Genomic DNA, 14,857 nt, shown 5'->3' with positions numbered 1-14,857 from the left:
ACCTTTCCAAAGCAGAGCCCACAACTCAGAGAAATAAATATTGATGGAATGAAAAATTTCCATATTCTCATTAAAGCTGTGAAGTTATGGCTTGGGTCTTCTGTTCAAAAGAAAACTGAAGTGTGTTCTCCACTGGATAGAAATAGAAATACATAACCTTAGCTTGTTATGGGCTGGACAAAGCTCCTATAAAAACTTACTTTCTGTTTGACTTCAAGGATCCTTCTTTCAAGATCAGATGGGATCATTTTTCCCCTGAAAGGAAAAATAAACATATTATAGTTTTGCTTTGAATACTTTACTTTGTTGTCTTTGACAAGTGGTCCCATGAGGGTAAAAGTCCAACCATAAACCATTAATAATAGTGATCAGTTTAAACAAAATTTTGGCTCTTTTCAGGAAGAAATGCATTTCCTCCTTAAATGATGCATGACTGTAATTTCTGGCAAGTTCAGGAGACTCCTAACCACACCGTGCTGTTGTTACAACAGCCTCATGTCTCTCCAATCTGCACAGAGCCTGCTGTTAGGTCATCCTCTTAATTCGGTTAAAACAAGCCTGCTTTGGAGCAAGACATTTGGCAATGCAAGGAGAGTGCAGAAAAAGGTTTGTGTTCTAAATTTTCTAGTGAATGGACCTGCAATTTCACATAGAGGCAAAATGCCAAGAAGAGAAAAATCCATTCTGAAGCATTTAAATGAAATATTAAGCCAACACGCTACCTAATTACATTCCAGGTGCTAAAAGCATAAAGCTGGCCAAGAACTCATGGGCTCAAATTTCAAACAGATAGACAGGAATTGGAGAAAGAAACATCTTTTCCATCCCTGAAATGTTTCTTTCCTAAAATAAAAACACAGATAGTACTTTGCTTACTATGAAACCCTTTGATTATAATGACCAGAGGAGTTGATTTCTCCAAGAAGCTAGATGTGGCTAGATGTGTGATCTTAGTCAAGTTTCTTACTTTCCCTGTGCCTATTATTATTATTATCCCTAGAACATGGTGATAATAATATTACTTATGGAGTTATAAGGATTACATGAGTTAATAAATGCAAAATTATTTTAAAAGTGCTTGGCATATGGGAAGTGTTCAATAATTGCTACCTTTTATTGTTGAGGTTGTTATTATGTATTGTGACATTCCTATCCTAAGACTTTGGAAGAGAGACAAAGGACAGAGTAGGTATTAATACATGGTACTGGAGGTTGTCACAATAAAGGGTTGGGGGATGCTAGTGGCATTTAGTGAGCAGCGAGTAGGGTTTTCATATTTCTTGCTACCTCAATAGTCCATTTGTGGCTGTCTTTGTGATTCTAGATACAGGGCAAGCATTGGGCTGCATTACACCGTCGTGTGGTCTTACCTAAACTATTGCATATCAAAATGTTAGTTTATTATAAATTACTTTGCTAACTTTCATCCATGTAAAAACAAAATTTGGGCATTATATGGTGAGTAGGTAAGTTATTATTTTCTAGTTTTCATTTCAGGCTAATAAAGGAGGTGTTACAAACTCGTTGGAATATAAAGCAGATATTAGGCCCGAAGGCACTGAGAACCGCTGATTTATGTGAAGCTGTTTTCCAAAAAAAGACAGTGAAAATGCAATTATCTGGCGATGGTAATGGACAAGTTAGCCATGATTAGTCAGTCGGGCTGGACTGGAACAAAGGGTATTAACCGTACATTTGGTGTGAAGGGTACACTTTGATTCAGAGAAGCCCATCTGTGGGGAACTTCTGTGAGATGGGGACAGAAGGAGGGGCAGAGGGAACGCAGAGGGACAGTGGTGAGGGCATCTCGCTCCCTACATCTCTCCCTTCACATCACAGCTTGGCCTCGAAGCAACCCGCAAAGCAGTGATTTTTCACCTCTCCTAGATCAGGCTCTGCTGAAACCTCTTTCTTCAGTCCTGACATAAACAAAATGTTCAAATTTCAGAGGAAATTCAGATATTTATCTTTTACCTACAGCTTTAATTAAGCACATTAAAATTGCCATAGTCTTTTTATAGGTAAACTCGGAAATTGAGGAAGAGAATTCCCAGGAGTTGTTCGCAAATTCCAAATATTTACCTAGTCTACCGCAGGCTGACCACCTCAGCCTTGGAGAGTTTGGGATGGAGTAGTTTGCTCCTCTAATCACATCTGGATGTTTTGTTAAGCAAAAGTCAGGAAGGTGCCACTAAGAAGTCACAGATTAGAATATATTAGAATTGGTAGGAGCTCAAGACCTGATTCTAGTCTAACGGTCTCTTTTTTGAAATGAGGAAACAGGCCAAAAGCGATGCAGTGACTGCCCAAGATCAAATGCTGGTGAGAGGCTGGTTGTAACTAGAAATAAAATGCCAAGTTTCCAGCACAAATGCAAAAGGCCAAACATATAGGAAACCTGTTTGGAAAGTTGGAGTCTTTTAGGATAAGATAAATCCTTTAAGATGATATCTGGCTTTCATGGATCAGAAGTGCCATTCAAGCCTTTCAGGAAAGCAGTAATGAACAGAGAGTCTGCTCCATTTCCATTGGTGAGCTTTGGGCAGCAGGGAGAGGCAGGTTTGTTAAACACAGTAGGTAGTCCCCCCTTGTCCACAGGGGCACATTCCAAGTCCTCCATTGGATGCCTGAAACCTTGGATAGTACCGAGCCCTAGGTATACTATGTTTTTACCTATACATACATACCTATGGTAAAGTTTAGTTTATAAATTAGGCACAGTAAGAGATGAATAGCAAAAACTAATACTAAAATAGAACAATTATAGCAATATGCTGTAATAAAAGTTATGTGAATGTGATCTCTCTCTCTCTCACAATATCTTATTGTTCTGTACTCACCTTTTCATTTTATGGCTTCTCTTTTGGCATCCATAGTGCCAGCCTCATTACTCTTGCTCTTTGGGGCCAGAGTAAGTAAAATAAGAGTGACTGGAACAGAAACACTGCGATACTGTGACAGTCGATCTCATAACTGAGGTTGCTACTGAGTGACTAGTGGGTGGGGAGCCTCTAGGGCGTGGAGACCCTGGTCAAGGGATGATTCACATTCCGGGTGGGATTGTGATGAGATTTCATCACATGACTCAGAATGGCGTTCAATTTAAAACTTACGAACTACTTCTGGAATTTTCCATTTAATATTTTGGGGTTGCAGGTGACCATGGAAAGCAAAACCATGGGTAAGGGGAGACTACTGTAATCAAGCCCACATGTTTGCTTCTTGCAGAGTGGAAAGTGGTGAGCATGGCTCCGGACACAGGGTGGGCTCCAGTATCTCCTGAGCACTCTCCCTCCATGCCCATGTTTGCTTTGTCCACTTAGGGGACCCAGAACCTGGCACACTGCAGGTGTCAGATCAACATCTGTTGGAGGTAGACGACTAGAAGGCAAAATCTTCTCCCAAGGATGATATTAATATGTTTACTTTACCTTACTGTCTGACCAGACAGCTAGTGTGGGGGCCTCTGGAGACAAAACTTTTCATCTTTCCATTTATTTTAGAATTGGCTGAATTACTTAAGAACGATGGTTCTTAAAATTTATTGTGCATAAAAATCACCTGTATATAGCTCTAAAATGCAGATTCCTTGGCTCTGCTCTTAGGGATCTTGATTCAGTAGGTCAGTTATAAGGCCCAGAAATTAATTCATCCCACAAAATACTTATTGACTACTTACTATGTGCCAAACACTGTTAGGGTGTTGGGGTACCAGGGTATGCAGACCAATTTCTACTCTCCAGGGCTTACATGCCAACAAGGGAGACAAATAATAGACATACGTGCACAGGAATAGACATACGTGCACAGGAATTTACATTCTAACAAGCACCCCAGGTGATTCTGAAGTGGGTGGGCCTATGTCCACATGTTGAAAACCACTACTTTAGAAATGGAAGTTTTAGCCTGGTAGGCATTTAAATAATTATGTAACATACTAGCCAAGTACTTTTCATGTGACCCATAGTTCTAGCCATCACAGTTGTAGAGCAGTGAGCAGAAGGAGCGCCAGATGTGGCTCTGTGTGTCCCCTACCTGCCCATGTGCTGTGGAGGAGAGAACACTGGGCGACAACCAGCAGGCCCCTTTGAGGATTAGGAACTGTCTGACCAGTCCTGGCTTTTCCAGACAAGTGTCTCTGTGCACAGGGCAGTTTTGGATGGCAGCTGTTGCATCCTGTATGTCTGGTGTAAAAGCGTTTCCATAGCAAAACATGTATCGTTAATGTTCACACGTCCAGCCTTTAGGCTCACAATGAAGTTGTGACTGATGCTTTGTAATGCTGCCGTGTTAGTTGTTAGTGTTTAAGACAGAGCTGCTATTAAAGTGACGACTGTTGAGATTTCAATAAAACATATCAGTATTAAAAAAAATAATTAGGGCCAGCTGAGTGGCGCATTGGTTAAGAGCTGGCTTGGGACTCCAGAGGGCCCCGGTTTGGATCCCACCAGTGACACTGCCCTCTACAGCTCAGATGCTGAACAACAGCTCAACCTGTAGCTGGGCTGCCATGAGTCGCCAGCGACAGCGACGGCGTAGGCTGCAGCCCCTGCTGCAGTGGGTTGCCATGGGCTACCGTGTGTAGCCAGCAACCAGCATGAGCGGCCAGCAGCCGCCGTGAGCAGCTGTCCAATAGCCAGCGACTGATCTGCCTTGCCCAGGAAGAGCGCAATGATGGTGCCAACTTGGGCCAGTGAAGCAACGTCCTTCACAACTAGACTGAAGAACAAAACAACAGCAACTTGTCTGTTCCCCTTCCCCCAATTCCCCAGCGCTGTTCTCATCCCCCAATTCCCCAATAAAAATCTTAAAAAAAAAAAAGAAAATTAAGTGACGACTGCAGAACCAGGGTGCTGCTTTGAATGTGGCTGTTTTGCATTAAAATTCCTGATTCGCAATAGCCTTTCAAAAATCTATATGATGCTATAGGGTCAGATAACTTTATAAAGTTGCCTGGGCAAAATCCTATAAATGGCAGCTAGAGCTGCCAATAGGAAAAACCTTCTCTTTGTGGGAAGAAGCAAAAGACACAGATTACACTGTGTGTAGACTGTTGACCCAGATTCCTGGCTATCTTCCATGGCTCTGAAAGAAAAAACTATCTATCTTACCAAAAGGAGCACGTTACTGTTACTGGAGAGTGTATACCTCTAGCAGGCATCCAAATGGTCACGTATGGGGTGCTTGAGTCATTGGTAACCTTGCTCATTGGCCCTGCCAAACCTGTAGTAATTCTACCAGCCTTTCCTACATGAGTAGAGGTTAGCTCTGTTCAGACAGATATGTGTGCAAAGAAGAAAGGATGCGTGAGTCCTTTCTGTTAGAAGTTGACTAATGTTACCATCACTGTTAATAGTAACAGTATCGGCAGCAATACTGAATGACAGTTTTAAAAACAGTCACTGCACTGTGCTTTAGTCTAGCATCTCTGCTCCTCACGTCAATCCTACATAGAGCTATTACTGTTCTTACTTTGTAGATAAGAAAACTGAGGCTCAGAGACACAGTTGAATGGGGCTGAAAGAGCTCCACGTGTCTCCACATGGCCACTGCTGATGTGGGTAACCGACCCTAGGAAAGGCCCAAAAGACAAACTAACCAAAGTTAAAAACATTCGGGAGACACTTGTATTATAAAATCAAGCCCTGTGCAAAAAATTTTACCATAATTATAAACAGTGAACTTCCTTGGTCTCCTTAGTATATAGTTTGATTTGGATAAATAATTTTAACTGTAAACAATTAATCATATTTTTCTCTTTTAAGATTTGTTTTCCAACATGCACAATGGGATACCTTAGCTGGTCAGGATATGGGAACAGGCTATTTTGAGTGACTTTTGTGTCTAATTCTAGGAATATATGTATATACTTTATTTTTTACTTATCTTCTCCTAAAGCATTTACCTAATACACACACACACACACACACACACACACACACACACACACACTCACTCACTATACAGCTATCCAAGTGATATGCAATTGGGGACTCGAACTATGATGTGATGAGGAGTTATATATATATATATATTTTTTTTCATATGAAACCTTCTTATTGCTGCCCTTGGGGGCTAGTTTAGCACATACAAGGAAGTCTAGGATGAGGGAAAGCGTTTGCGCGGGCGAGAAGGTGTGCTGGCCTTCTCTCATCGCTGCTCCTACTCACCAAACTACCATCCCTCTTCCCTGAACTTGTTAGAGAGAAGAAAAAGATTATAACAAGAAGTTCCATTTATCATGTAAGAAACCATGCTTGGCTATTGTAAATAACTTTTGTGATAAGGAGGACATCAAAACTGCTATTACAGAACATTTTTATAAATACCACAAATAAAATTAAAAAGCAAATAATACACTTTGGAAAACATTTACAGCACAAATCTTTTCCACTATAAATAATTGATAAACATGAAACGTTTGACTTTGCTAATTATAAAAAATGAAAACAATAATAAAAAAAAGTCCCATCTGTCGAATTGACTCAGGTCACTTAAAGTTTTAATTTTCCTAGGATTAGGGAGGAAATGGTGAGCAGTCACCCCCTGTATATGGCTTGGGGATAGTTAGTGTAAACTGGTTGGTTCCTTTCTGAAGGGCCACATGCCAGCAAGTATCATAAGTGTTAGTGTAGGCACGATCCTGGGCTCAGAAGTTCTATTTCTAGGAATTTTTCCTAGGAAAATAATATAAGCACGCATGCAAATATTTAGCCACAATGATGTTTATATTAACATTTTTTAAATAGTGAAATTTCAAGTAACTTAAATGCCTAACAACAGAAGATTTGTTAAGTAATATAAATTCTAAACAAGAGATCTTTAATGATTGAGACTTATACTGGAGAATTTCTAATGACATAAAAGTTGCTCATAGTACTTTATCATGTAAAGAACAAATTTCTAATCAATAAGTTTTATTTAAATATATAAATATATTTGTAATTATATGCACCAAAGTATTATACAGATTATGTCTAGGTCTTATGTTTTTATTTTTCTACAATGAATATGTGCTGTTTCTGAAATAAAAAAAGAAAACAATGTTTGTTTGTTTGCTAAAAAAAGGGGCTTTACCTTACCTAGCATCATATATAAAAATTAACTCAAAATGGGTCAGAGACTTGAATGTAAGAGCTAAAACTATAAAACTCTTAGAAGAAAGCATAAGGTAAAAGTTCCATCACATTGGATTTTCCAATGGATATTTTCATGGATATGACACCAAAGGTACCAGCAACAAAAGGAAAAATAGACAAATTGGACCTCATGAAAATTAAGAATTTTTGTGGATCAAAAGACACTATCAATAGAGTAAAAAGGCAACCCAAAGAATGGGAGAAAATATTTGCAAATCATATATCTGATAAGAGATTAATATCCAGAATATATAGAGAACTCCTTAAACTCAACAATGACCAAAAAACAATTTAAAAAATGATCAAATAGACCTAAGAGACAGATATATAACATTCCATCTAATAGCAGCAGAATACACATTCTTCTGTGCATATGGACATTATCCAGAATAGATAACATGTTAGGCCACAAAACAAGTCAACAAATTTAAGAAGACTGAAATCATATCAAGTATCTTTTCTGACCACAATGTTATGATACTAGAAATCAATAACAAGAGAAACATTGTAAAAATCATACATATGTGGACAACACACTCCTGAACAACCAATGGGTCAAAGAAGAAATCAAATTAGAAGTTCCTCCAGGCAAAGGAAAATGGAAACGCTACATACTAAAACTTAAGGTATGAAGCCAAGCAGCTCTAAGAGGAAAGTTTATTGTGATAAATGTCTACATTAAGAAAAAAGAAAGATGTAAGATAAAGAATCCAACTTTACATTTCAAGGAATGAGGAAAAGAACAAATGAAGTCTAAAGTTAGCATAAGGAAGGGAATAGTGAATAGAACAGAAATAAACAGAATAGAGACTAGAGAGACAATAGAAAAGGCCAACAAAACTAAGGGACAGTTTTTTTAAAAGATAAATAAAATGGACAAACGTTTAGCTAGAATCACCAAGGAAAAAAAAGAGAGGACTCAAATAAATAAAATGATAAATGAAAAAAGGAGACATTACAATTGACACCACACAAAAACAAAGGGTCATCAGAGGCTACTGTGAAAACTTATATTCCCAAAAATTGGATAATGTAAAAAAATCGGATAAGTCCTAGAAACCTACAACCTGCCAGAACTGAATCATAAAAAAATATAATTTCTGAACAGACCAATAATGAATACAGAGATTTAAACTGTAATCAGCAATCTCCAACAAAGAAAAGCCCAGATAACTTCACAGGTAAATTCTAGCAAACATTTAAAGAAGAATTAATACCAATCCTTCTCAAACTCTTTCATAAAATTGAAGAGGAAAGAACACTTCCTAACTCACTTTCCAAGGATAGCATTACCCTTATACCAAAGCCAGATAAAGACATTACAAGAAAAGGAAATTACAGGCCAATATACCGGATGAACATAGATGCAAAAATCCTTGACAAAATACTAGCAAACCAAATTCAATAAGACATTGAAAGGATCATACACATGATCAAGTGAGCTTTATCTCTGGGATGCAAGGATGGTTCAACATCTACAAATTCCACAAATTAAAAGTGTGATACACCACAATAACAGAATGAAGGATTAAAATCATATGATCATCTCAATAAACACAGAAAAATGATTTGATCAATTTCAACATCATTTTATGATAAAAACTCTCAACAAACTGGGTATAGAGGGCACATACCTCAACATATTAAAGGCCATATATTACAAGCCCACAACTAACATCATATTCACTAGTGAAAAGATGAAAAATCAGAATCTGGCAAGAGTGCCACTCTCACCACTTTTATTCACGTAGTACTGGAAGTACTAGCCAGAGCAATTAAGCAAGAAAAAGGTTAAAAAGGCACCCAACTTGTAAAGGAAGAAGTTAAATTGTCTGTGGTTACAGATGACATGATTGTATATATAGAATATCCTAAAGATTCTACCAGAAAACTATTAGAATAAATGAATTCATTAAAATTGCAGGATAAAAAAATCAACACACAAAATTAGTTCCATTTACAATAGCATCAAAAAGAATAAAATATTTAGGAATAAATTTAACCAAGGAGATGAAAGATCTGTACACAGAAACTGTAAGATATCAACGAAAGAAGAGACAAATAAATGGCAAGATGTCCCATGTTCATGATTGGAAGAATTAATATTGTTAAAATGTTCATACTACTTAAAGCAATCTACAGATTCAATGCAATCCTGTCAAAATTCCAATGACATTTTTCACAGAAATAGAAAAAACTATCCTAAAATTTGTATAGAACCACAAAAGAACCCAAATAGCCAAAGCAATCTTGAAAAAGAACAAAACCAGAGGCACTGCATTTCCTAATTTCAAACTATATTACAAAGCTGTAGTAATCAAAACAGTATGGCAGTGTCATAAAAACATACATAGACCAACAGAACAGAATAGAGAGCCCAGAAATAAACCCATGCAAGTACAGCCAAATAATTTTTGACAAAGGTGCCAAGAACACAGAATGGGGGGAAAGACAGTGTCTTCAATAAATGGTGTTGGGAAAATTGGACAGCCACATGCACTAGAATAAAACTGGACCACTCTCTTATAGCATGAACAAAAAATAACACAAAATGGATTAATGGCTTGAAACTATAAATATCCTAGAAGAAAACATAGGGGTATTTGTTTTGGTCTAGAGGGTAAGTTCCTTGACACTGATCTTGGTGATGATATTTTTAATTTGACACCAAAAATAAAGGCATCAGATGCAAAATAAACAAGTGGGACTATGTCAAACTAAAAAGCTGCTTCACAGCAAAAGAAACAGTCAAAAAAAGTGAAAAGGCAACCTATGGAATAGGGAGAAATATTTTTAAACCATATGCTCATACCTGATAATGGCTTAATCTTCAAGGTATATAAGGAACTCTTAGGGCTTAATAGCAAAAACCAAATAATCCAATTTAAAAATAGGCAAAAGACTTAAAGAGATATTTTCCCAATGGAGATATACAAATGACTAACAGGTATATGAAAAGGTGCTGAACATCACTAATTATCAGGAAAATGCAAACAAAACCATAATGAGATATTAACTTACACATGTTAGAATGGCTGCTATCAAAAAGACAAGAAATAAGTGTTGGTAAGGGTGTTGAGAAAAAGGAATTCTCATACATTGTTGGTGGGAATGTAAATTGGTACAGTTATTATGGAGGACAGTACGGAGGCTCCTCAAAAATTTAATATGGAACTAGGAGATAATCCATGAATCCCACTCCTTGGCATATATCCAAAGGAAATAAATCAATATTTTGAAGAGATATCTGCACACCCACGATCATTGCAACATTATTCACAATAGCCAAAACATGGAAACAACCTAACTCTCCACTACGGATGAATGGGTAAAGAGAATGCGAATATCTATATCTATATCCATATGTAATCTATCTATCTATCTACCTATCAATCATCTATCTACTATAGATGGATAGATATATACTATAGATAGATAGATAATATAAAAATATCTGTATCTATATCCATATCCATTCATCCATCCATACATGCATACATATACTGGAATATTATTCAGCCACGAGAAAGAAGGGAATCCTCCCATTTGTGACAACGTGGATGAACCTGGAGGACATTATGCTAAATGAAATAAGCCAGACAAAGAAAGACAAACACTGTATGATTTCACTTATATGTGGAATCTAAAAAAGTTGAACTCATAGAAGGAAAGAGTGGAACGATAATTGCCAGGAGCTAGTGGGTAAGGGAAACGGTCAGATGTTGGTCAAGAGTACAAACTTTCAGTTATAACATGAATAAGTTCTAGAGATCAAATATACAGCATGGTGACTAGTTAATACTACTGTTTTGTATGTTTGAAATTTGCTAAGAGAGTAGAATTTAAGTGTTCTGTCCACACACACCCAAAAATGGTAACTATGTAAGATGATAGTTATGTTAATTAGTTCAATTGCGATAATCATTCAATGTACACATACATCAAATCGTCACATTTGACAACGTAAATCATCACATTTTACACCTTAAATATATACAATTTTTATTTGTCAATTATACCTCAATAAATCTGAAAAAAACCTTTCTTAAAAAAAGTAAAAACAAATAGGTTATTTTAATTTTAAAAATGGGCAAAGGACATAAATAGATATCAGGGAAGCAATGGGAAAAAAATAGCTTTAAAGTACATTACTGGGACCATTTAATGAAATTTGAATAAAGTATATAAATTAAATAATAGTCTTGTGTTAATGTCAAACTTCCTGATTTTGATAAGTGTACTGTGATCATATAAGTGAATATCCTTGTTCTTAGGAAATACACATTGAAGTGTCAAGGGGCATGATGAACATCTTTCAAAAAAGCTGTACAAATGGTCAATAAGCATATGAGATGTTGCTCAACATCACTAATCATTCGGGAATGCAAATCAAAATCACAGTCAACACCATCTCACATCCATTAAGATGGCTACTAAAAAAACCCAAACAAAACAGAAAATAACAACTGTTGGCAAAAATGTGGAGAAATTGGATTGGAACCCTTGTGCACTGCTGGTGCGATTGCAAATTGGTGCAGCCACTATGGAAGACAATATGGCAGTTCCTCAAAAAATCAAAAATAGAATTGCCATATTATCCAGTAATTCCACTTCTGAGTATATACCCAAAAACATTAACAGCAGGGCTCAAGGCAGCATTATTCACAGTAGCTAAAATGTGGAAGCAACCTAAGTGGTATACACATACAATGAAATATTATTCAGCGTTAAAAAGAAAGAAAATTCTGACATACGGTATGCTACAACATGGATGGACCCTGAAAACATTAGGCTAAGTGAAATAAATCAATCATGAAAAGACAAAAAAGAATGAGGTACCTAGAGTCATGAAATTCATAGAGACAGAAAGTAGGATGGCAGTCACAAGGGACTGGAAGGGAAGAGAAATGGGGAGTTGTTTAATGGGGACAGAGTTTCAATTTTGCAAAATGAAGAGTTTTGGAGATGGTTAGTGATGATGGTTCTACCACAAGTTGAAGGAGCTGCATACCACTGAACTGTACACTTACAAATGGTCAGGATGGTAAATTTTATGTGTATTTTACCACATAAAATAATTGGAAAAAAATAAAGAAGGGACCATTAACTGTTGAACACTAGGAGTTCTTTTCTGAGTCCAAGCCCTGATTCTTCACTTACCAGCTATAGGACCTTGGGCATGTTGCACCTCTCCAGGGTTATGAGTCATATGGACAAAGGAGAATTTACCATACTGCAGGGCTGTTGTGTATACAGGACACTTCACAAACTATGTCAGCACCAGGTAAATGTGAGGAGATATACTCTTTTGTGTCTCCATTGAAATGAATTCATTAGATTGATTTTGTAAAGTGCTTAAGACTGTGCCCGATGACACATAATAAACACTAAATAAGTGTCACCTATTATTATTTTATAATTCTCCCCAATATGGGACATAATGAAACACATATACCCTGAGCACCTCTGAGTTCTCTGAACCCAAAATCATAGGAAATATGACACTCAGGGGTCTTAACACAGCCCTGCTCAATAATAATTGACTCAGGATCTCTTGGGATCTATCTTATTATAGTGCACTCAACAGTTCCCCAAGGACTTGAAAGAGTTAATTAGCTTCCCTAAACACTTTCAGGCACTGGCCACAATTCAACTAATTTAATAAAAGAGTATAATGATCTCAGATTATTTATAATTTCAATTATTTCTATCAATTGTATAATAAAGTACAGTACTTAAGCACAGGGAAATGCACTCTCACTGCAATTTATAAAGCTCAGTAATATGTTAAAAGAAAATACTAAAATATATACTAAGGCATAAGTAGTTAATTTTTGTGGTATGAAAGTACTAATCAAAATAGCTAACAGAATTCCTGTGTTACATGGGAACTATGAAGGCCAGTGACTTTTCTAGTCCTGTGACAACCAGGAATCATCTAGCTCAGTCAGATTTATTTTCTGTAAGGTTTTACAGCAATTTACTAGTAATTTAGATAATTTAAAGACAGTCCGAAGGGGGGAATAAGAGACGGAGAAGTGGAAGGGGGATGGGGGAGAGGTACTAGAGAGAATGAATCTCTAAAAGCACCTGTGATTCCGTACGGATAATGAGAGAGAGAGAGAGAGAGAGAGAGAGAGAGAGAGAGAGAGAGAGAGAGAGAGAGAGAGAAGCTCTTTCTTACAGTAGAATGAAAGAAACTAATAAATGTAGAAGGAATAGTGGAATTAGAAAATCACTATTTTGCAACCATCATAATAATAATTTAGGCAGGAACTGTCAATGGATGCGATACTAGTGAGTGAACATTTCAGAAAGCACAGAATATTTATACCATCTCAAAGCATCCCCTACAAGACACTTACTAACTGCTAAGGAGAGAATGGTCATTTTACAGTGAAGAAGCCTGCCAGACACCACCTTAACCAAATGGTCAAAGCTGACATTACTGATAATGTGACAAACCTCCTGATGAGGCGCACTTGAGAAAAACAAGCATCGCCTCCTTGGAATTCCTGCCCCAAATGCATCACCTGAATCTAATCATGGGGAAATACCAGATAAACCCAAATTAAGAAATATTCTACAAAATAAATGGCCTATACCCTTGAAAAAATATCAACATCATGAAAGACAAAGGAAGGCTGAGGAAATGTTCCAGATTAAAGGAGACTAAAGAGATATGATGACTAAATGCAATCTGTGATCCTAGACTGGGAAAAAACAGCTCAAAAGAACATTATTGGGACAATTAGTGAGATTTGAATAAAGTGTATAGATTTGTGTCAATGTCAAATTTCCTGATTTTCCTCATTGTGCTGTGATAATGTAAGTGAATATCCTTGTTTTTAGGAAATACACATAGAAGTATTAAGGGGTAGAGCAGCATGATGTCTGCAAGGAATTCTCAAATGGCTCAGAAAAATTGTATCTATAATATACATATAATTTACATATGTAATATTGTAATATTTATTACATTCAATATGTAATATTGAACTATATGAAGAGAGAGTGATAAAGCAAATGTGTTAGAGTGTTAACAATTGGTGAATTTGGGTGTAGGGAATATGGGAATTCTTGTTACTATTCTTGTAATTTTTCTTTAAGCTTGAAATTATTCACAAAAATGCAAAGTTTGAAAAAAAAAAAAGGTTGTATAAGTTAATGTCCAAGAAACTTTCCAAATCTAAGGGTTTCTGAATTGAAATCCATTAGCAGCTAGTTTGTCAACCCTGTAAGCCCAGAGCTTTCTCCCTCCCCGCCTCCAGTACTCACTAAACCTTTACCCCTGCTCTTCCATCACCATTCCTGTTGTTTTCTCCTTTCTTCCCTTCTAATTTTATAATGTAAGATAATTTCAGAGTTTTGCGGCGCTCCTCAGAGAAAGGTCCTACATAATTTTAGCCAAAAAGAATAAGGACTTCACAAGAGGAATGAAACTCCTGCTATAGCTTTTATTCCTTCTTTTTTTCATGTAATTCACATTTCCTCTCTAGCAGGTCCTTCGCCTCACAGTTAAATACGCCTTAAGCCCCTCTCCTAACACCCCCACCACCTTCTGCCCTACCTCCCCTCTTTCTTGTTCAAGCTCTGAAAATGCTGCCTTGTATTTGCTTTCTCTTTCCCCCTCCCCCACTCACCCTTCAACCCACTGCAAACTGCCTTCTGCTCTCGCCCGGCCATTGAAGCTGCTTTTGACAAATTCACCAGCCACC

The 14,857-nt window shown here is 37.0% G+C and overlaps 1 protein-coding gene across 1 annotated transcript in view; it reads right to left on the bottom strand.

Annotated features, from left to right (window-relative positions):
• GAD2 (glutamate decarboxylase 2) overlaps positions 1 to 14,857 on the bottom strand; it is a 73,796-nt gene that overhangs the window by 28,194 nt on the left and 30,745 nt on the right. Inside the window, exon 9 of the mRNA XM_019630874.1 lies at positions 201 to 255. Within this exon, the coding sequence (XP_019486419.1) occupies positions 201 to 255 (55 nt within the window). The remainder of the gene's footprint in view (positions 1 to 200; positions 256 to 14,857) is intronic.

The sequence above is a fragment of the Hipposideros armiger genome, unplaced genomic scaffold (assembly GCF_001890085.2).
Source record: "Hipposideros armiger isolate ML-2016 unplaced genomic scaffold, ASM189008v1 scaffold_962, whole genome shotgun sequence".
NCBI classification, from domain to species: domain Eukaryota; kingdom Metazoa; phylum Chordata; class Mammalia; order Chiroptera; family Hipposideridae; genus Hipposideros; species Hipposideros armiger.
Note: the sequence above shows the minus strand (reverse complement) of the source record. Positions and strands in the feature narration are given on the sequence as shown.